The sequence below is a fragment of the Pelecanus crispus genome, chromosome Z (assembly GCF_030463565.1).
Source record: "Pelecanus crispus isolate bPelCri1 chromosome Z, bPelCri1.pri, whole genome shotgun sequence".
Classification (NCBI taxonomy): domain Eukaryota; kingdom Metazoa; phylum Chordata; class Aves; order Pelecaniformes; family Pelecanidae; genus Pelecanus; species Pelecanus crispus.
Window position 1 is genome coordinate 70,259,151 of NC_134676.1, and position 24,034 is coordinate 70,283,184.

Here is a 24,034-nt window from a genome sequence, read left to right on the forward strand (position 1 = left end):
GAACGCTGTAGTTTAATGGTGTTAGGGGTCTCCAGCTCTGGTAACTCAGTAGAGATGAAGTGCTGCAGCATCCTGCCCCCTTTGTGGCTTAGCAGGATGAAGGTCTGTTTAGTGGGAATGTGTCTGTGTGTACATTACATGTGTGTGTGTATATATATATGTACATTATATGTGTATATATATACATGTATGTGTGGCTGTGTGCATGTACGTGTGCATACATATATGCACACGCACACCCACACCCCTCCAGGTCTCTTGGTGCACCCCCAGCTCCCACGGTCGCCCCAGCAGTCATCCTGGACCTCCTGGTCCCTCCGGTAGTCATCTCTGCCAGGTGCCTTGCTCGGAGATGCATGCACATGTGGCTCCCAGGCCACTTACCTTGCATACCAGTGAGTCCAGCCTGATGCTTGCTGGTGCTCACACAACAGCGATCACTCTGGTTGTTGGCACCATAGACACATGGGTCACGGTGACCTGCGGTCCTGCTTCAGTTGCTGCACTCAGGAACCCATATGCACACTTGCATGCAGACTGGAAACCACACCCACAAAAAGTGTTAGAAATAGCATTTAATGAGAAGACAGGACAGACTGTGCTGGTCAGGTGCAGGGCATGGCCAGGCAGGCAAACCACTCGGCAACCTCTTTACATGTGACCAGCTTCTTTTATCTCCTTATCCCTCTATTTTCCCATACTTGTTCCTCCCCAAGCCACCTTGATCTCTCCCTTCCCCTGCCTTTGGTTCCTCCCCTAAACATCCCCTAACAGCTCTTGTACAATCCCAGAGAATGCTCTTCCTATGCATTTCGTAGAGCCCCACACCCTGAGTGACCTCCTTAGTTGGTGAGGTGACCCACAGAGCTTCTCATGCGGACTCACCTCATGGGTGCCACCCCCAATGGGGCTGATGCCCTTGTGTCGAGGACAGGGCATGGCTTCTCTGATAACTTCTCTGACAAAGTTACTGGGGTTCACCTGCCAGCCATTGTGCTTCTGTGCCTCTCCATGTGTGGGGAGTCATAACCTATCAAGTTAAACATGTCAGAGGCATGGTTATAGCATGCTGGACCTCTTCCACCTGTCTCTGGATAATACCATTTGTGTATTATGGGTCAAGAGTGAGCTGCTCATTGGCTTCTGTTTGTTGACTCAGTACATCTGCCACATCTTTTGGGATGTTACCGTGTTGTGTCTCAGGAGTGTCTGAACTGAATTATATTCCAGAGTATTGTAGCTTTTCTTAATTCCAGCTCTTCGTGTTTTACAGGTCCATATTTTTAAAAACAGGGAAAACAAGTCAGAACAAATAGAGTAATATTGACTTGTAAAGGCATGCTTTTCTGTAGGAAAGAAGCCAGTAGGAAAGGATACAAAGTCTGTAGATTAACACTGGAAGAAAATTTGAATTAGTGGTCTGCATTCCCTTTTGTTTCTTTGCTGTTATATTAGGGTTGTGTATTGGGTTTGCATGGCAAGGTTTTGGTAGCGGGAGGGCTTACAAGGGGTGGCTTCTGTGAGAACCAGCTAGAAGCTTCCCCTGTGTCCAACAGAGCCAATGCCAGCTGGCTCCAAGATGGATCTGCCACTGGCCAAGACAAGCCAATCAGCAACGGTGGTAGCACCTCTGGGATAACATATTTAAGAAGGGGAAAAGGTTGCTGCACAATGGCAACTGCAGCTGGAGTGAGGAGTGAGAATATGTGAGAGAAAGGACTCTGCAGACACCAGGGTTGGTGAAGAAGGAGGGGAGGAGGTGCTGCAAGCACCGGAGCAGAGATTCCCCTGCAGCCCGTGGTGAAAGACCATGGTGAGGCAGCTGTCCCCCTGCAGCCCATGGAGGTCCACGGTAGAGCAGATATCCACCTGCAGCCCAGGGAGGACCCCACACCGGAGCAGGTGGATGTGCCTGAAGGAGGCTGTGACCCCGTGGGAAGCCCATGCTGGAGCAGGCTCCTGGCAGGACCTGTGGACCTGTGGAGAGAGGAGCCCACACTGGAGCAGGTTTGCTGGCAGGGCTTGTGACCCCATGGGGGACCCATGCTGGAGCAGTTTGTGAAGAACTGTAGCCCGTGGGAAGGACCCACATTGGAGAAGTTTGTGGAGGACTGTCTCCCGTGGGAGGGACTCTGTGCTGGAGCAGGGGAAGAGTGTGAGGAGTCCACCCCTTCAGGAGGAAGGAGCAACAGAGACAGTATGGGATGAACTGACCACAACCCCCATTCTCCGTCCCCCTGCACCACTTGTGGGGAGGAGGTAGAGAAAATTGGGAGTCAAGTTGAGCCTGAGAAGAAGGGAGGGGTGGGGGGAAGGTGTTTTAAGATTTTGTTTTTATTTCTCATTACCCTACTCTGATTTAATTGGTAATAGATTAAATTCATTTTCCTGAAGCAGAGTGTGTTTTGCCCATGATGGTAATTGCTGAGTGATCGCTCCCTGTCCTTATCTTGATCCACGAGTTTTTTCGCTATGTTTTGTCTCCCCTGTCCAGCTGAGGAGAGGAGTGATAGAGTGGCTTTGGTGGGCACCTGGCATCCAGCCAGGGTCAACCCACCACAGGTTGTTGAGTGGAGTGTAAAGTTAAAAGATTTAAATCTTAATTTTGTGAGCTTAAATATGTTAACCTGACCATGAAACAGCCTACAAAGATACTGAAGCCAAAAGCATAAAATGACCATGAAAACAACCCCACACTTTCTGAGATGATATATTTAACAGACTTACAGAGCAGGTTTGGAAAAGGACTATAAATCCTTGTGCCTGAGAACATGAGGCAGCTTCTAAGGACTTGTCTACGCAGTGAACAATTAACTTGAGGAGAACTGAATGTTACAGGGATAATAGGATAAACATCATGTGGATGGTCTCTTTAGTGTGGTTAGTTGTATTGCCTGGAGGAAGAGTTGAGCCCCAAAGTCCATTTTCATACTAAAATAATTCTTGGTCATTCTGGGAATATATAACTGAAAAAACTGCTCTGTGTTGACAGACCTCAGATAGCTAGGGGTGGAGGTAAAGAAGGGGATTAAAAGTGCCTCTCAGGGCTGTGTGTTATTGGTCCTTTCTGAGATGTGATGTTGAACTAGGTTTCAACCAGCACAGATTATTGTTTTCCTGGAGGCAGAATTCATTGGTCTCGGGTAAGATGCCACCACAGAGGTAATCTGTCAAGCTCGAGAAGTCAAAGGCAGACTTTTGAAAATTATTCCTATTGTTTCATGGTAATATGAAGACTTAGTGGAGGGGGAAAAAAAAGGTTGGTTTGTTGTATATGTGCAACAAATGAATCCCAGAGGATCCATCTCAGTAATTCCTGAAATAAGAGCTCTTAGTAACTCAATTTTTACTTGTGTGTCAGTCTGCAGGGATCTGGGAACAGGACAAGACATTAAATTCTGCCCTGATTGCTTGCCAGGAATCAATAAAAGCTAAGGGTACTTAACTACTTTGTAGTGAGGCCTAGGCAGCTTTTATTTGTTTTAAAGCTTATCCATTATAGTGGCTGAAGGATGTTGCTTCTCCGTGTCCTCAACTTCTTTCCTCACAAAAGCTTCTGTTCAGTGGTACTTCAAGAGATACTAATTTACAAGTTGAATTGATGTACCTGGTGTCATGCTGAAAACATTTTTTCCCCCAAGACAGTTTGTTTCACCTGCATTTGAAGATATTTTGGAAAAGGGGACTGTGTTGAATGAACTAGTGGCTTAAGTGCCGGAAGAGGTTGTGTATTTCCTTTTCTTGGCTGAATTGCCTGTAACTACAGGGGAAAGAAAAATGAGTCTTCTGAAAAATCACATTACTTTTCTTTCACTTCACTTTCCCCATTGTGCATAGCTTCCTTTCCTCTCCTTCCCTCAATCCCCTTCATCTGCCTTTTCGGACATTTAATATCGCCCACTATTGTTCTCACTTCTCACCAAGTTGTGTTTTGTGCTCTTTCCCAACTTGTGTCTCCTAGTTCCCCTCCTTCCCCAAACAGAGCATTTACTCCCCAGTGTTGCTGCCTCTTTGGCTTGGTTCCCTTTCAGTCTGCCTGTCCGTCTCTTGTTCCCTGAATCCCTTCCCTCCTCATCCTTGATGTCTCATACTAGTTGGTGGTCAAAATGTTGGCTGCTCTAGATGTCTATTTCAGGGAAGGCAAGCACCTCTTCTTAACTACTTTCTGAAAATATAAAGAGTTTTTATGGAAAATCTCTTCCAGAAGAAGGATTGAAAAAATCTTCCTGTAGTTCTGTAGCATCATTGCCAGGAGGCTATGGAGAGGTATTCGCAAATGTTACTAGCTAGTGTTAATTTATTCCCTGCCTTAGGGGTCCTTATGACAAGGCTTATCAGATAAAAGTTTAACCTTTTATCTGATACTTAAGAATGACATGGAGATACATGATTTTTGGGTTGTTTCTGTGATTATGCATTCTCTTTGCTTTAACATCCTGCTAGTCTTGATGCTTGGGTGCAGTTTCTCCTTAGCAGCTCACTGGAAATGTGTACAGGCACATTTCAGGAGATTTACTGAGGGCTCAACAGCCTTTCTGGCTGTGAGTGTGTGCAACCCATTTGTGGAGAGGGATGCATGAAGAGCGAAGGGCATGGCCCTGACCTGAGAGTCTCTCTGCCCTGTGAGTGTCTCTCAGCACTCACTGGCCACATCTGAACTGTCTGCTTCAGCGTATGCCCATCTTCCGCAGGACAAAATGCAGCCATCAAGAGAAAACTGTCTCTGAAGGAGGTTTTGGAGGAATCTGACTGGAGAGAGGAATGGGGGCTGCGGTGCTGTCAGCAAACATACTTTTCACAGCATGTCCTTCCCCAGCCCCTCTTTTGCCAGGCAGTACTCTGCTCAGGTAGGTGTTCACCTGCTGAGTAAGGCATTCTTGTATTAGATACATGCAGGTCATTGGGTTAGTGTTTGCTTATGTCTTGTCCCAAACCTGCTGACAGTGTTCTAAAAACCAGCCTGGAGGAGAAGGGTGAAGAGGTGGCTGCCAGTATGGGAGGATGGCTATTAACACAGCTTTGTTCTTCAAAACTGTCTTGGAACTAGGGGGATTTGAGCTGCTCATGAAAACAAGTTCAGAGAAGTGGCATACCTGCAAATGTCTCTCCTGGAAGAAAAACAGCCGGAGAATCTGGAATTCTGAAAGGCTCTCTTCAATACCAGTGAAAGAAAAAAATACACAATTCTTACCGGCTTTATTGCTGCCTTGTAGGTTGTGAATAGTAATACTGAAATAGATCAAAATTTGCCAGTCCACACTGTTGTAATTTGAAGTAGCAGTGGCTGGAGGAGGAGAGCAGAAGGCATGTGGAAAGCACAGGTTTTGTTGGGAAGAATGGTTCTTGGTAAGTGGTGTTGCTAGTATCTTTGGTGTAGGCCTCTAGCTTTCCTCAGTGGCAAAAACATTCAGGGCTACATCATTTTGCTGTCTCTGCCACAAGCCACACATAAGTCTTTTCAGAAGCTATGTTCTGTCTGTGGGGATTTGGAAGTCAAAGGACATGAACTTTGGACTCATCAAATGCTGTTTATCCTTTTCCCAGGAAAACTTGATATTTTAGCCTCCAAAATCAAATTCCACAGTTTGGTAAATTATGCCTGGAGTTGACCTTTTTGTAGTTGTTTTCCCTTTGAAAGGGAAGAACAGGGTTTTTTTAACTCGGTATCCCATGATAAGAAAAGTAGTAATGTGTTTTTCCGGAGAAAGTCCTGATACTGTGTAGTCTGATCCAACAGGAAAAGACAAAAGACGTTCGGCAGTGAAGTGTCAATATTATAAAACAGGCAGTAACTCCTTTAAATACCAAAATTTGTTATGTGCACCCATCTGTTGCATATTAGCAAGATTTTTTTTTATACTAAGTAGTGGTATGTAGGTTTTACTTCTATAATTGGATCATTTTCTAATATTTAAAAATTGGAATAGGAGGGAGAAAGAGCTTTATCTAACTTTAAAAGTGAGTTGAGCTTCTTTCCAAGGCTAGTTAGGCAAATCAGAGTGGCATAAGAGACCCTTAACTTTCATGTTGTGGATGTACACTTGAATTAGTTGGGAACTATTTTTCTGGATGACTAGTTGTGGTCAAATAGGTAGCTGGCTGTTCTTTTGTTAATGTGTCCCCAGAAGCTCATGTGCAAGAAAGCTATCTTTCATCAGGTTGCAGTAAAAGTGACCCCCGTGAAGAGGACGACAGTGACACAGTTAAACATGATTTTTCACTGACAAATTGAGCTTGTTTTGTATGACAGATAACCAGATTACTGTAAGGATAGCAGGACTGAGCATACTCTGTATTTAGCAAAGGAACGTACTTGAGCATAGGACATTACTACTGGTCTGTAGATCTAAACTCCTCCTTGCAAGCCAATTTATTTTAGAAGTCAAGCCAACTTTTTGCAACATTTGGCTGGTCTTAAGAAGTGGAGAGCTCATTAAAAAAATCTCCAGTTAAAACTGCTAGGGATTCTCTGAGGCCAGCTAGATTCTAACAAGAGCAGACTAAAAAAGCAGTTCAAATGAAAACCAGTACTAAAACTTGGATGAATGTTTTTATTCTCAGATGACTGTCTACCCTCTGGATTACTAGAAAAAACAGTAGAGATTTTGATAATGTTATGAAAGTTCATACTCAGAACATTGGCTATGCTATCAGTAACCAGAGTTCGCTGTGTTTTCTCAAGTTGTGTTAGCCCTAAAGAAGGTCACCCAGGACACAGTGTGTCTTTTGGTTAAAATTTGTCTATGCTAAAGTCACCATGGAGATGACTCTGACAAAAATGTGTTTCTAAAAGAATTTCACTTTTTATGACATTGATCCAGCAGGGTTTAAAGGAGTAGATCACTTTCTGATGTGTGCTGTTGTCTCAATGCAATGGCAATAGAGTTTCCAGGATACTTCAGAACTGAGAGTTGATGATATTTAAATGTTCCTCGTGTTGTGACTAAAAACAAATTGACAACAGACACAACCACTAAGTTGATAATTGGAAAACTGAAAAGCCAAATCCACCTGGTAATACTGCTTTTCATATTAAAAAAAAACTTGAAAAGTCCCAATGTATCATACGATGTGTCCCAAACTCACTTCTCCAGTGGAATAACTTACTCTCCATTGCTGTAAAGTGTACATTGCGTGTGGAAATCGTGTGATTCTTTTCTTAGACAGATGTTGTAAAATGTTTGAGCTAACTACTTGCAAAAGACTACTTGAGGAATAGTTATATAGGAAGGAATAAATTAGAGCTGTGCTTCCAAAGTTCATTCTTCTTGACAGGAGCTAGAAGTAAACCTGCAAAACCAGAAGCTCAAAGATCTGTCATGTTGTAGATACCGCTTAGAAAGGCAGTAATTTTTGCTTCTTCAATTTGACTTTCATTTAGGATTTTAGATCTTTTGCTTCCTGCTTAAACCCTTTGTGCTTTCACATCAATGTCCAAGTGGAAACCAATAAGAATTGGTGTCCCTCAAGGGTCCGAATTGGACCAGTCTGTTTATTGTCTTCATCAATGACATAGTGGAATCGAGTGCACCCTCAGTAAGTTTGCAGATGACACCAAGTTGAGTGGTGCAGTTGATTTGCTAGAAGGAAGCGTTGCCATCCAGAGGGACCTGGACAGGGTTAAGGAGTGGACCCATGTGAACCTCATGAGGTTCAACAAGGCCAAGTGCAAGGTCCTGCACCTGAGCCAGGGCAACACCCAGTATCAATACAGGCTGGGGGATGAAGGGATTGAGAGCAGCCCTGCAGAGAAGGATTTGGGGGACTGGTGGATAAAAAGCTGGACATTAGCTGGCAATGTGCAATTGCAGCCCAGAAAGCCAACCGTGTCCTGGGCTGCATCAAAAGAAGGGTGGCCAGCAGGTTGAGGGAGGTGGTTCTGCCCATCTGCTCCATGAGAGCCCACCTGGGGTACTGTGTCCAGCTCTGGAGTCCTTGGTACAGGAGAGACATGGACCTGTTGGAGCAGGTCCAGAGGAGGGCCACAAAAATTACCAGAGAGATGGAATACCCCTTCCATGAAGAAAGGCTGAGAGAGTTCGGGTTATTCAGCCTGGAGAAGAGAAGGTTCTGGGGACACCTTATTGCAGCCATTCAATACTTAAAGGGGGCGAATAAGAAAGATGTAGAGAGGCTTTTTACCAGGACATAAGAGAATTTTTTTACAATGAGGGTGGTGAGACACTGGAGCAGATTGCCCAGAGAAGTTGGAGATGCCCCATCATTGGAAGTGTTCAAATTCAGGTTAGACAGGGCTTCGAGCAACCTTATCTAGTTGAAGATGTTCCTGCTTATTACAGGGGGGTTGGACTAGATGTACTTTAAAGGTCCCTTCCAATCCAAACTATTCTGTGATCTCATTTATTCTGTTTGTCTCTTTCTTTGTACAGGCATGCCTTGTACATGCTTCCCTTCACAGAGTGGCAGCATGGCTGAAGTTGGAGGCAGTATGGCGATTATCTACGCCAACCCCATGCTCAAGCAGGGTCAGTCGGAGCAGTTTGTTCAGGGTTGTTTCCAGTTGTGTTTGGAATATCTCTAGAGATGGAGACTTCACAACCCTCCCTGAACAACCTGTTCCAGTCTCACAGTAGAAAAGGTTTTTTTCTTAGATTTAAATGTAATTTATTGTGTTTCAATTTGTGCCAATTGCCTCTTGTCTGTTCACCTTTACACCCTCCCATTAATTACTTACACACATGGATAAGAGACACCCCTCTGATCCTTCCTTTTCCAGCATGAACACTCCCAGCTCTCTCAGCCTCTCTTTATGAGAGATGGTCCAGTCCCATCATCATCTTCATGTGCCCTCCCTGCATTCACTCCAGTATGTACATCCATGTCTTTCTTGTACTGAAGAGCCCAGGACTGGGCACAGCTCTCCTGCTGAGGTCTCAGCAAGGCTAAGTAGAAGGAGTTAATCATCTCAGCCTGCTGGCAATGCTGTTACTAATGCAGCCCAGGATGCTGTTGGCCATCTTTGCTGTAAGGGCATGTTGCTGACTTACGGTCAACTTGGCGTCCACCAGGACCCCCAGGGTATCTTTGCCAAGCTGCTTTCCAGCCAGTCACACCCCTGCCTGGGTTATTACTGTCCGGGTGCAGGGCATGACATTTCACTGTGTTAAAGTTTATGAGGTTCGTGGTGGCCCGTTTCTCCAGCCTGTCGAGGTCCCTCTGAATGGCAGCACACCCATCTGGTCTGTCAAGCACTCCTCCCAGTCTTGTATCCTCTGCAAACATGCTGAAGATGTACTCTGTCCCATCATCTAGGTCATCAGTGAAGAGGCTAAAGAAAATTGGCCCCAGTATTGACTTGCAAGAGTACTCCACTGGTGACTGGACTACAGCTTCACTTCATATTTCTGTAGACAACCCTTTGAGCGCAGCAGTACAGCTCTCAGTCTACATCTCTCTCCACTTACCTAGTCTGTACTTCATCCATTTGTCTGTGAGGCTGTTAAGGGAGACAGTGTCAAAAACCTTACTAAAGTAAATAAAAACAACATCTAATGCTCTTCCTTTATCCACCCAGCCAGTTGTCTCATCATAGAAAGCTACCATGTTGGTTAAGCATGGTTTCCCAGGATTTGTTGCTCAATCACCTTCCCAGAGACCAAAGTCAGGCTGAGAAGCCTGTGCTTCCTCAGAGCCTCCTTCCCACAATTCCTGAAGGTAAGGGCGATACTGGCATTCTTCCAGTCCTCAGGAACATCCTGTAAACCACCACAACCTTTCCAAGATAACTGAGAGTGGTCTTGCAACAACATCAGCTGAGGCAATCAGTGCTTCATCCTTCTCCATGTCCTTTAAGACTGGGTCCCCATTCCCATTCCTCAGCAGGCCCACATTTTCTCTATTCATCCTTTTGCTGATGGTGCAGCTGTGGAAACCTTTCTGTTGCCCTTGATGTCCTTTACCAGATTCAGCTCCACATGGGCCTTAGCTTTCTAAGCCCATCCCTGCATGTTTGGACAGTGTCTTTATATTCCTTCCCCCTCACGCAATTCTGCTTCTGCCTCTTGTGCACGTGCTTTTAATGGTAGAGTTAAGTCAGGAGCTCCTTCTTCATCCATGTGTGCCTCCTGCAGCCTGGGTTTTTTCCCCTGCTTGTTGGGATGGACTGTTCTTGAGATTGGAGGAGGCAATCCTTGAAAATCCACTGCCTCTGCTGGACCACTCTTCTCTGCAGGACTGTATCCCATGGGACTCTTCCAAGCAGATTCCTGAGCAGGCCAAAGTCTGCTCTCCTGAAGTCCTGGCTTGTTGATACTGCTACTGCTTTATTCCCCTCCTTTCAGGCTCCCAAACACCACCATCTCGTGGTTACTGCAGCCAGGGCTGTTCTAACCTTTACGTCCCTGACCAGTTCTTCCTTGTTTGTAAGAACTGGGTCCAGCAGAGGACCTCCTCTCACCACCTCATCACTTGTGCCAGAAAGCTGTCATCAGCACACCTCAGAAACGTCCTGGATTGCTCATGCTTGGCTGTCTTGTCCCTCCAGCAGGTATGGGAGTGGCTCAAGTCCTCTGTGAGGACCAGGGCCTGCAAATGTGAGGCTTCCTGCAGTTGTCGGAAGAAGGCATCGCCTGCTTCATCTACTACTTCTTTCCAATCCGGGCATTTGTAACAGCCAGCCACCATAACGTTGCTCATACACTGGTCTGTCCACTACCTGTAAGCCATAAGCTCCTGTTGTCTCATCAGCCATCCTAAGGCAGAGCTCTGAGCATCCCCACTGCTCTCACACTTGGAGGGGCTCACAGAAACTCCCCCTCCTTGCTGTTCCAGCCTGTCATTTCTCAACAGCCTGTGTCCATCCACGGCAGCATGCCAGCTGTGTGAGCTGTCACGCCAGGTCTCCGTGACCCCAACGAGATTGCAGCCCCAAATGGCAGGCTGACTTCCAGTTCCTCCTGGTTGTGCCCCACACTGTGGGCAGCTGTGTACAGGGACTTCGGAGAGACGCCCATTTCCAAAGAAGGGTATGAGAGCTTTCCTCATACTTCTGGCTAACAGGCATTTCCTTGTTTACATGGATGCACGTGGGATGGACCACCTTCAGCCCTGCACTGTTCTTAAGGTCTCAGTGCAGAAGATTTTTTTGTTCCTACACAGTTATCATAGTTTCATAAATGCAAAGAAGAGCAAAGCTTTATACTGAATTACTGCCCAAATCAGATGACAGGAGTGAGTGCTCCTGGAGTGATCCCTCCTGGAGTGATCTCACTCATTTTTCTTCTCCTGTAAAGGGAATTGCTGCTGCTGAAGCGCTAGCTGGTCAGTATAGCCACTTTTGTCCCAGGAGAGACTAAGATGAGTCTGGAGTAGGATGGAGGCTGTACTGGTGATTGCTTTGCTGTGCAATTAGATCTTTATGTTACCTAATGAGAACGTACTTGCACACACATTGTGCCATGCCGTGATATCATTAATGAAGAAAGGCCTTAATAATGGACAAGTCTAAATTGAAAATGAAGTCTAAAGTGTAGCTATTGTGTCTCAAAACAGTGAGGAAAAAAGGTAGTGAGAATGAAGGTAGCAGGATTTTTCTTTGAGGGTTAGTCTCATTAAAAAAGGCTGCTTTCAAACATAGTATTGGATGAACCTTTAGTTCTGCACAGTGTCTGCCTTTGATTGAAGTGACAGAATATACACAGAAACAGGAATAGGTGGACTAGACACAGCATACCTGAGTTTCAGGTGGTGCTAGAAGGCTAGTAGAGCATCACTGAAGTGTCCTTGCAGAGCAGTTACTCGCTGCAGTCTTTCCTCATAATCTGTCAGTGCGGCACTGAGACACCCAATGATGCACATATCTGCCTGGGATACTAGCTTGCTTTTTCCAGCCATCAGTTAGGGGTGATTTGGTTTTTTGCTCCTCCAGTTCCAGCTCTCCTGCCAATATTATTTGAGAACAAAAGGCTTTCAGTACGTTCTGCTGTACTACATAGTATTTCCAAGCTGTACGAGAAAGACGGAAGTAGACTCCAGCGTGTGATGTCTTTCTACTTTACAACGCATATTAACAGACTGCATGATTAAATAGTTATGTGGACATTACAGCTGGTGTATATGGCTTTCAGTTAATATTTCTAACATTTCAAGTCTGCAAATGATAGCTTCTAGTGATTTTATTATTTATGATGAATGCAGGTGTGCAGATTAGTTATGAGATCAGGGTCTGTAACACTGTGCTATACAAAGAGTGACTTTTGTTAACAGTTCAGTCCAACACTGCAATAAAAAGGGAAAATTCTGTCTGCAAAGAATAGTCATGTCTGTTGTAAAGCATGGGCTCTCTGGGGAGTACATGAAACAACCTGCAAAACTGAACAGATCGTCAGGTCTCTTCATAACAATGTGATAGGAGAGGACACAAGGTCCTCTGTCCTGTTGGAATCTCACTTTTTGGTCTGGATTGATTAACTGGATTCCTTTCCATACGTGGTAAGGACACACATACTGGACTGATAACATTCATTTGTTCTTAAAACCTCTCAAAACCTACCTGTTCTGTGAGAATTTGGTTACACTTTGCTATTGCTCTTAAAATAGTTGCTTAAATAAGAGAGAAACTGTCATACAGTGGACTGTACCAGACTAAGTCAACTTGTCTTTGTGAAGGGTGGACCTGAAATCCTTAACTCTTCACCCTTTCAGAGATGTCTGTGCAACAACCTGTGCTCCATGGTTTGAGCATGGATTTTATAAGGCTTTAGTGACATGAAACACAGCAAAGGGTTTTAGTTCTTAATTTGCTGTACTTTCTTCCTTCTGGTTTTTCTGTTGTTCCTGTATTTTCTGCTGTTATCTGTACAGTTAACGAGGTACTTTAAGGACTTTCTTTGGAAGGATGCTCTCAGAACTGGCAGGATGGCACTCTGTCTTGGTTTCGTGTTGTTGAACTGGTCAATAATAAATGCAGCCTTGAGCGGTGTGGATGAAGAAGTGATAACACAAGCAGCATAGTTATATATAAACAGTTATATCAAAAGCCAGGATAAAACTATGATTATTTGAAACTCTTCCAGCTTTCCTCCACGAATGTACCCCTGTTTTAAATGAGCAGTAACAAAACAAAAATGAAAAGATTCAGCCACAAAGCTTGTGATGAAGAAACAGTTCAGTGGATTAAAAGCAGGTTTTTAATAGTTCCATTGTACACTTCCTGTTCAGGTAGCTTTATGATTTGAGGGGTGTGTTATTGAAATACAATAATTGTTTTCATTCAGGTAAACAAACATTAAAGATATTTGATGGGAATGATGCAGTGAAACGCAATCAATTTCGACTGATTTCAGTTCCAAGGATTGCAAAAAATGAAGAAGTTGTGGTAAGACACCTGGTGAAGGTCAATATTCCAGTGTGGTAAAGCAGCATATGATTGTATTTTACAATAGTCAAAAGCTAACAGTTTTACAAATGTAACTCAACAACAATAAAATCTGTAAATGAACTATAATATTGCAGTGTAATTTGACTTCTTCATGTAGTGCTCTTATTTTAGAGCATCTGAAGAAGTGGTAGCCTGCGTTTCTATAGCATAATGGGGACCACAGCATAACACATGTTAAGCAGTCATTCTCCTTCCCTGTGTAACACCAAAGTCTGATTTTACTGATGTGAACAATACTGGGTAATCAGCTCCTTAGATCTTGCTCCTCTTCTACAGTATTTAGTGGTTTGATGTTTATCCAGGACAGCCACTGCTATTGCACTTCAGTTAATGAGCTTTGAAGACTGAAGCATGCCACAGTTACCTGCACTCCTTGGCTGTGAAAGTAATGAATTATTGATCACATAGTGGCCACTCTCTAGCTTTTCCAGTGCTCCATCTGGGGTGGAAACATGACTCAGTACTAAATCAAATGTTCTGCAAAGATCTTAATTTACTGAGCTGGGCAGAGACCCCACGCTGTGCAGAGATGAAGCCCAGAAGGGGTATGCAGTGGTGCACCGTAGAATTGAGCATGGTGAGGACTCAAAGTCATAAAGGACTTGGCACAGAGTGTGGAGAACTTACTACATCAGAATTTTGACAATTTAAAACTACAGCTCATTAAGATTTTTTTATCTTGATACTGTGTTCAAAATCAACAGGAGTTTTGAAGATTATTTGTAGTGTTCTGCATGTCAAAGATCTTCAAGGAAAATTCTGTACAGTGCTGAAAAACTTTTATTTAGGAGTGCTACTTGCATTTGAAGCACATTTTATCAGCCTGCTGCTTATAATACCAGGGCAGATTAATACCAGTTCTCCTAAGTGACTTACTGAGCTGTATTCACTGCAGTGTCTGTGTTAGCACAGGTGCTGCAGGCATGGGCCAGTAATGGATGCAGAATTCCTGTGACTGCTTGCATCTTCCAAGCACAGCCCTTACCTTTCCTCTTCACAGGTGTGTGGGTTCAGGGCAGCCTTGAGGCTGAGAAGCTCAATAATTTTCAGCATCCCCTTAGTGCAAGAAGATTAATATGCAGAGTTGGGCACAATCAAGTGTAATTTACCATTTTTCTTGTGGAGTAAATTTTGCATGCAGTGAGTGTAGCTTTATTGGTGCTGCATTTTTACATTTGATCTATGGAGTTAAAATTACTATCACTTGACAAAAATACTGTGGGTTATCTTCAAATCCATCAATATCTCAAGTTTTCTTTTTGTATCTTCTACTAAAATTTGTTTTCAAAACTTCGCTCGTTTTGTTTTTGCCGTTGCTATTTATCCACTCTTCTGTGCATAAAACATGCATTAAAGGTCGGTTCCATAAGTAAGGCGTTTATAAATGTCTATGTCTATACAGGTATCAATGGTGTCTTTTCACGAAAATGTTAAATTTATCTTGCTGTGTTGTAGGATGCTGCTTTGAGGGCATACTACATAAATGATGACCAGCAGGAATATGAGCTTCAGACCTTTACACAGCAGGCGCTGCTGTCTGATGATGTTATCAACAGGAACGATGCTGCAGAGGACAGCAACTTGGGCTTGGTATTCCGAGAATCCGTTCCTGAAGCTTGGATCATCAGAGCCAAACCAAAGGATGAGGAAGTGATCAGAATTTATCCTGCCTGGCTGAAGTGAGTATTTGCCTCCTTTGTCGTGAGGTTATCCTGCTTGGCTACATTTGTCCTCTGCAGTCTAGCCCCATGTGTTTCAGTTATTGAAGTCACACAAGTATAACAAGAGAATATAGCTTCTTCTTCTGTATTTCAGGATTCTTCTATTTATTTTTCTGAATGAGTAATATACATATTATTCATTTCTGTGCCTGGAAACGTGCTCATGGGTTTCTTTACATGCATGGAACATACTGTGCAACTCGTGCAGTTCCATTATCATGTGTTTGGCCAAGAAGATGCAACTTTACATTAACTGCATCTGTAAACAAATGATATACATGTGTCATTTGAAAGCTTGATGGTTTTTGGGAAGAAATACTAAGTAGGAAGAATTCAGTGTAACTTGTGATGTGAGAATAGGAGGAAAAAATAAAGAAAAAACCCTCTGTTCCATTTACCACTGAGACAGTATACATTTTAAGCATATTTAGTAGTGGAAACAAGACTGGCTGGCAACCTACTCATTTCTTAAGAGCAGTGGGACAAAATTTAAACGTTTGTTCATTGTACTCATACAACTACATTGCCAAATTTTATGAAAGACTTGCAGGTAATTCTGTGTATAGGAAGAAACTAATTTGCAGGGCTACAATTGTAATGACCAGTTCCTTGGGATGAAAGTCTTTGCTTGTCTGTGGGGCTAATACTGCATCTGCCATGAGCCTCAGTGAACAACTTTCTTCAACTAATACAAATCTCAGCCTACGCCCCTAGAAAATTTGCCACTTAGGTAAAAAAGGTACACACAGGATAGGTCAAATGATCGTCCTAAAATAACTATTTCTTTTCTCTTTAGGGTGGGAATGGCATATGTTTCTCTACGAGTAAATAAGGATAGCACTACGCAGACTGTGATCAAAGAAGTGCTTCCATTACTTGGAAGGCAGGTAAACAAAAGATCATAAGCATGTCCTTGTGCCACTTGAGTGACCCTGAAGTGGGGTGTGTATGTTTTTCTCTTTAGAAAAATTATGATCAGTCCATTTGTGGTTAATGTGAATGTTGTTAATGTTTGGTAGATGATCTCTTGTGACTGGTATGATGCTTAAAACCTTCTGCAGTCTTGATGGTAGACCTGGTTGGTCTGTACTGGAAGTTACCATCAGTCTTTCTGGGTCAAGCAGATTTACTTGTATGAACACAACAATTCTTGGTGGGCACTATATTTTTTCTGCTTCTGTATGTCTTGAGATATTTAATATACACTTGTATGTAACTACACTGCTAATCTTACCTTGTTGGGAAATTGGCAATCACTGTTAGGATGATTGTGCTTGTCTCCTACTTCTTTGTGCTGCTCTGCAAAGGAAATCATAGAATCATAGAATATCTCAAGTTGGAAGGGACCCGTAAGGATCACTGAGTCCAAATCCCTGCTCCTTGCAGGATTACCTAAAACTAAACCATATGGCTAAGAGCATCATCCAGACGGTCCTTGAACTCTCACAGGCTTGGTGCCATGACCACTTCCCTGGGGAGCCTGTTGCAGTGACCAACCACCCTCTCATTGAAGAACCTTTTCCTAATGTCCAGCCTGAACTTCCACTGATGCAGCTTCATTCCATTTCCTCATGTCCTGTCGCTGGTCACCAGAGGGAGGAGATCAGCAGCTCCCCCTCCACTGCCCCCCTTGAGGAAGTTGTAGATTGCGATGGGGTCATCCCTCAGCCTTCTCTTCTCCAAGCTGAACAAACCAAGTGACCTCAGCCGCTCCTTGTAAGTCTTACCCTCAAGACCTTTCACCATCCTGGTCGCCCTCCTCTGGACACACTCTCGTAGTTTGATGTCCTTCTATTGAGGCACCCAAAACTGCACACTGGACTTGAAGTGGGGCCACACCAGTGCAGTGTAGAGTGGGACAATCACCTCCTTCGACTGACTAGCTATGCTGTGCTAGCTGGTTGGCCCTTTTGGCTGCCAGGGCACACTGTTGACTCATACTCAACTTGCCATCAACCCAAACCCCCAGATCTCTTTCTACGGGGCTGCTCTCCAGCCTCTCATACCCCAGTATGTATAACGAGGATTACCCTGTCCCAGGTGGAGAATCTGGCACTTGCCCTTGTTAAATTTCATACGGTTGGTGATTGCCCAGCTCTCTAGCCTATCCAGATCACTCTGTAAGGCCTCTCTACCCTTGAGAGTCCGCAGCTCCTCCTAGTTAGTATCATTGGCAAACTTACTTAATGTACATTCGATTCCTGCATCCAGATGATTTATAAAAACATTAAAGAGCACTGGCCCTAAAATCGAGCCCTGGGAACCCCCACTGGTGACTGGCCGCCAGCCTAGTGTAACCCCATTTACTATAACCCATTGAGCCCAACCTGTCCACCCGTTGTTCACCCAACGTATTACGGACTTGTCTAGCTGTGTGCTGGACAGGTTATCCAGAAGGATACTGTGAGAGACAGGATCAACAGCTTTGCTAAAATCCAAATCCACCACATGGGGGTTCCCTTCGTTGACTAGATGGGTGATCTTGTCCTAAAAGGAAATTAAGTCAGTTAAGCAGGATGTTCCCCTTGTGAACTCATGCTGGCTGCAACCAGTGACTGCATTGTCTCTCAAGTGTTTTTCAGTAACTCCCAGAATAACCTTCTCCATAATTTTACCAGGCACTGCAGTGAGACTGACAGGCCTGTAATTACCAAGGTCTTCCTTTGTGCCCTTCTTGAAAATTTGGACAATACTTGCCAGCTTCCAGTCAACTGGGACCTCTCCAGACTCCCAAGACCATTGAAAAATAATGGAGAGAGGTCCCGCAATGACATCGGCCAGCTTTCAGTACCCTGGGATGAATGCCATCAATCCCCATACCTTTATGCACATCCAGGTGGAGCAGCAGGTCTCGAACAAGTTCAGGTTCGGCTGGGAGTTTATCATCCCCGCAGTCACGGTCCTCCAACACAGGGCCCATCATCAGTGTTGAAGACAGAGGTGAAGAAGGCATTAAATGTCTCTGCTTTGTCTGCGTCCGTGTTTGTGAGGTGACTGACCTTGTCAAGCAATGGGCCAGTTGTTACCTCTGATTCTGCTTTTGCTATTAACATATTTTAAAAATCCCTTTTTGTTGTCCTTCACAGTGCTGGCCAACTTGAACTCTAATCGAGCTTTGGCTGCACAAATTTTCTCCCTACAGTGGCGAACAGCATCTCTGTAGTTCTCAAGCACCACAAGGAAGGACTGAAGGCTGAATGACAATCACATTCTTTACCATCTGTATTCCTCCCCGCCTTGTTGGAAATTATTAGATACACCTTGTAGATGCACATGTTCACCTTCGAAGATGATCTCTTTTCAGTCTGCCTGTCTTTCTTACAGTTAGTGCCAAGATAGTATGACTTCTGGGAAGCATGTTAGTAGAATTTGCAAATGTGCCAAGGCACTGGCAGTCTCAATCAGACATAGGGGTGTGGAGGTGCGAAGCTATAGCATGCACATTTCATTCAGCAGCTGGGGCTTGTGAGCATACTAGCAGATCAGCACAATTCTGCTGCTCCAGGGAACAGCCATGCTTATGGACAGTGACCACCCGCTTGTGTGGTTATTTACAGGAACATGCATGTGGCCAACTATCTGCAGTAGGTGACAATTGTAGATCTCTCTCTAGGTGGACACAGCTGTGTAGCGCATGCAGCTTGTTTTGTGCCATAGCGTGGTTCTAGGGTTTTATTTCAGTCCTTTTCCTCAAGTGCTGTGGACCTTTTAACAAAACTTGCAAAATCTTGTCTGAAGTCTTGTCTCATCTGAAAAAAGCAACTGTCAAACAAGGTAGTCAAGTACTCTGGGAAAGGTCTTCACATCTCTCTATTTGGAAAGCTAGTTTTAAGTTGTAAGAGAATTCCTTGGCTCAATTGCAATTTCTCTGGTATTGATAGTTTTTTAAAGGGTTCTCTCTTTTTCTGTGTTAAAATGAATGTAAAGGAAATCTCCTTTTAATATCCAGAATTTACCTGTGCTGAAGATCCCCTCCAAGTCACTGTCATCAAATTTCAGGCAAAGCAAAAGTAGGCAGTTGAGGCTTTTAACACCCGTTCATGACATGCAAAGCAAGATTATTTGTCCTCTGAGTCTCAAGGCCAAAAATTAAGAGACTTCCTCAATCCTGAGTGTCACATGTTTCCAGGGTTGCAATACCCCTAGTAAAACTGTTCATCTCTTGGCTGTGCCAGCTTTTCTTGTCTGGCTGCGAGGGACTCACATGGTCCCTGGCCGTATAGTTTGGAGAAGTGACTGTGGCACATGTGAAGATGGTTTCGATCCATCAGTGCCGGCGGAGCGCCCCCAGAGATGGGGACCCATGAGCCTGCCTTTGCTGAGCCTTGTTCCTGGACCATCTTCTCAAAGAGCAGATTCATTCCCAGTCCTGCACTCTTTCTCTGGAAGGACACTCTGGAAATACCCTAGTTGAGCTGCTGGTCACTGAAGGGGTGTAGAGTTAACCGTGCTTTAGAGGTGTCCATTCACCATGGGCCTGCAAGGATGCCAACATAGTTAAGGGCATGGGAGGCTGACACCATTTGTGGGAGGCTGAGTGTGTAAAACGAAGATTATTCCTGACTCGGAAGGAGTGGGTTAGGGGAAGAATGTCGTGATTCATTTAAAAATGTTCAATTTGCCATGCTCTGTGTGTGCAGTGTGTAACATAACTTTAATGTAAACATCTGGCAAAATTATATTTAATTCATAAACCACATTTACCTGTTGGATCTTTTGGCAGACTGAGTGCCTCCAGAATTTCAAATTGGTGGAAGTGCTTATGGGCAGTAAGCAAGGTAAGGCACATCTGCAAATGATCTAGCTTTTTTTTTCCCCTTTTAACACAGTCACAGTTAATTTTTTACAATAAATGCCTTCACAAATGAAACTTCACCATCATATGTTGAAATACTTCATCAGAAATTATGTTGGTTCTTTTCAGTCTTGTGTGTCCTGTGGGAATATGGTTCCCTTCTCTTTCTTCATCATCACATAAAGGTTTATTAGTGGTTTCTGGTGGGTATTGACACTTTGGCAAGGAGCCCTGTTTCGGGGAGCTGCCTTTAACTGACATAATTTTCTTTGCTGCAGTTACTTAGTAAAGATTAATTGTAAAGTTCAGTTGGCTCCCTTCCTTCTCTACTCTTTACCCCTGACACTGCCCCCAAACAAGAGCAAATTTGAGTCCTGAGATAGTCCAAGGAGTATGTGTGTGTGTTGAGAAGTACAGAAATACGCAGTCCTAGCATTGCTCAAGAGGTTTGTGATCCTGCAGGAGCTGAGCTAGTGTTCTCCAAGTTCACATCGCTTTGCACTTCAGTATTTGTAAGGCTGCATGGAGAGATAAAGAAAGACACTGAAGTAGTCTGATGATGCCCTGGCCTGATACTTTGCTTTCTTTGTGAGCATGATCAGTAAGTTGTTTCATAAGGTTATTGTGACCTTGTGAATGTCTTACCTTGGTTGCTTTTTGGTGCTCTGTTTTAAAGCATCGTTTACAACCTTGCTTTAGCTGGAAGTTGTTACAATCGGTTTAATATTTTAATAAAATACAGAATGTGGTTATTACTGTAGTTTTAAAGTCTTCTGTCAAATAGTTAGCTTGTTACCAAAGTACTGCTTGTCTTTTGAGTGGCTTCAAGCTGTTTCTGCCTTTTTTCAAAGGAGGGTGGTATTTAAGAACTGCGAGCAGAATCAGACTGTTCAAAGCACCTACGTGGTTTTCTTGTTGAATAATGAATAGTTCAGGTCTGTGTGGTCCTTAATGTTAGTTGTACTCAGAGTTATGAATTTTCCCTAAATTTTTTTGTATTGGTTTTGTTTAATTGAGTCTGATAATGACGTACAGTGCTTTCAAACGTGATTAATGTTCTTGCTGTCTCTAGTTCAGCGCATGGTCTTGGACAATCAGGAACTGATTCTTAACAGACTCAAGGACATAAGAAAGGTAAATCTGAAAAAGAAACATCATCCTCTTTTATAGCAAGTAGGAAGTCCCCTTTCTTACAGAAAAAGTAAGCAAGCCATTACTGCCCCCCGCCCCCAGCTGGCTCATCTGTAGAGAAGCTAAGTGCTTGGACTGAAGTTTGTTTCTGTTTGTGATATTCTCTAGGCGTAGAGGACTTGATTGCTAAGTTCAGAACTGTTTGGGATTTTGCTTCACAATATCTTTTTGCAAAATGTCACGTCATTTATTTTGCTTTATTTTGGTAGACTTCAATACGTCAGATGAATCAAACAAGATTTTACATTGTGGAAAACAGTAAATCCATTGTACGAGTAAATTTATTTGTTGGTGGCCTTCCACCTCAGCTTCCCCCTGAAGAATACACAAATATTCTTAAGGATGAATTAGCTATTAAAAGTAAGTAAACAGGTGCATTTTGAGGTATAGTCACTTGTACAGAATAAAATGTAGTAGCCTCTATTGCTTTCTACTATTCTTTTAGTAATGATTTCTGACCTTATTTGAAAAATCAGTCTGCCTTGTACTCTCACATGGGGCTTTTGTATTCCTTTTAACATGTTAATGGTTGCATGAGAGATGTGACAGCTCATTATTCACAATGAGCTCTGTGCCTGGTCATGGAGAAGTATGAGCAGTGTGTGGACACACATATGGACAAGCACTCAGTGAAAAGAATTTATTTTTCTTTTTCAAAGAAGTGTAATTGATTTTTCATAATACTCTTTCAACCAGTGTGTTCTATAAACAGTGTCAGGAATGCGTCACGCTTTTGGTTTCAGGAAACAAAGCATTTTTCCCAGTCTTTTATGTAACTTCAAGAGGAATTAAACTTTAAAGCCAGAAAGAATTCATAGTCACCTTTTATGAAAATCAGTTTAGCTTTTCTAACTTGCAAAGTAAACTTAGGAAAGGGAGAGTGTTAGCTGGAGGTTCTCCCTATATTTGTATAACTTTTAATATTTATTTATATTATATTTATGTAACTTTAAAAAATATTTTAAATATTTACTCTAAATGTACCCAACATTTTATGTGTTTATATTTTTACCCTTTGCAGCAAATGTAGTATCTGTGAGTCATGTTTATCAAGCACAAGGTAAGCATTAAGATTTTCAGTCTTGCAAACAATGTCTATTTTCAAAACTGCAGCCTAATACTAGAGACTCTAAGCTCAGAGTATGTTAGTCTTATTGCATAAGCAAAAAGCCCTTCAGATAAAATGCAACGCATATTTGTGAAGAGCAGTGGATTAGTGTTACCTTATTAAAAAAAATTAAAAGGTTGGCTTCATGCCTCGTGTACCAGAAACTGGTAATATTTCATCATAAAAATGAGTTTTGAAGTTGCACTTCAACTGAATAGTCTAACACCACTGAACTGTTAAAAACCCTTCAAGTGTTCTCTCCTTATTTTGACTTTTAAAATACTAAAATTTGGTATTGCTTTTCAACTTGGTGGGGTTGTTTCACAGTCACTGTTTCCTAGCACAGTGTTAAGTGGGGTTTCAGTGGCTGGAAGAGTGAAGAAAATCAGTACAGTCATCTCTGCATTCATCCTTTGAGCTGTTGCTTTGCTTTTGCTGTATGAATTTTTTTTTTTTCAGCAAGGTCAGAGAAGCCATGAGGCTTCTGAGGGCCAGAGCAGCAGTGGCTCTGTGCAGCTTTAGTGCAGTGGTCAGGTGGAGATCTGCATTTGGTAAAATTTCGGAGTGTAGAATTTATCTTTTGTATGTTTAGGTGTCCATATCTAAGACGTTTCACGTCCTTTGGCAGGCTTAACTTTCACATGACCACTAAATGAATCTTTGTGTAGTGTGGTTTTGAAGACTGATGCATGCTTCCTTTGTTTGCTGTCTCCACAGGTCTAGTTAATACTGACTTTTCATAAGGAAAATCATAAAGCTTTCAGATGTGCCTTCTCCTTTTCATATTTGTCAATGGAGAATAGTTGTTTTTGTGATACTCTTCTTATGTCACAGCTTCATTTAACCAAGTTTACCCACATGTGGTTTTTAGATGTTTCTGCTTGTATGTGATTTTTATTGTTCTTTGTGTTTTTTCACTTTCTGAATATTTTTATGTTTCTGATAACTTCGTGACACTCACTTTTGGTTGCAGCCAGGTTGTGTTACCAGCTTACATCTCATATGCTGTCCGTTATGCACTTTGCTCTTGTCCTGCCCTGTTTTCCTCCTCACTAAGTATCTTTCTTTAAACTAACTTGTCAGTATTTTATTTTCTTTTATTTTTCCATTTTGTCTTCCCTTCTTCCCCAACTTCCCCATGCAGGACCTAGGCCAACATAAAGATCTTAAATTGGTTCTCGAACCAAACCTTTGCTTGTAAGAATTCTCACTGAGATATTGTCAATGAATGGAACTACTGGATTTTTAATAATGAGATACAAAATGAACACTGAAACCTTTGTCCTTCTACCTGATGAGAACAGCCTGTTAATTATGGTAAAGACTATGGAAATAGGCCATGCTTCTGAAGCCTAAAGGAAGTCTTTAAATATGTATCAGTTCTGTGCTGCGGTTCTTGTCCTCAAAATGCTTTGCTTTAGCAAAAATCTGGGATGCGTTTGGGGGTATGAAGGAAAGCTTAAAAACCAAACCAGCCCAATTTACTGATAACCAACAGCCACAAGTGTTGCAGGGTAACTTTTACTAAATAATGTCCTGAGTAAACTGAGTAAACTTTTGCTGTGATATGATACTGATTTCCTAATAATGGCAAATATAAAAAAAGGTTCTGATGCCTCTTTACAGGTGCTGTTGTACTCGAGATTTCATGCTTTTCTGAAGCTGAAAGAATATACATGCTAGTTAAAGATACAGCTATCAATGACAAGCCTCTGAATGCTGTGGTGATTCCTGAAGTTATGGTAAGAGATGGGTTTGAATTTAAAATATGTCTTTAAAAGAAAAACAACTACCTTAAGACTTTTTCTGCTGGAAGTAAA

At 42.9% G+C, this 24,034-nt stretch overlaps 1 protein-coding gene across 1 annotated transcript in view; it reads left to right on the forward strand.

The window, feature by feature from the left end:
• DGKQ (diacylglycerol kinase theta) overlaps nt 1-24,034 on the forward strand; it is a 104,249-nt gene that overhangs the window by 56,265 nt on the left and 23,950 nt on the right. Inside the window, exons 8-15 of the mRNA XM_075727167.1 lie at nt 13,236-13,336; nt 14,855-15,078; nt 15,917-16,007; nt 19,844-19,898; nt 20,988-21,049; nt 21,316-21,466; nt 22,128-22,166; nt 23,841-23,956. Of these exons, the coding sequence (XP_075583282.1) occupies nt 13,236-13,336; nt 14,855-15,078; nt 15,917-16,007; nt 19,844-19,898; nt 20,988-21,049; nt 21,316-21,466; nt 22,128-22,166; nt 23,841-23,956 (839 nt within the window). The remainder of the gene's footprint in view (nt 1-13,235; nt 13,337-14,854; nt 15,079-15,916; nt 16,008-19,843; nt 19,899-20,987; nt 21,050-21,315; nt 21,467-22,127; nt 22,167-23,840; nt 23,957-24,034) is intronic.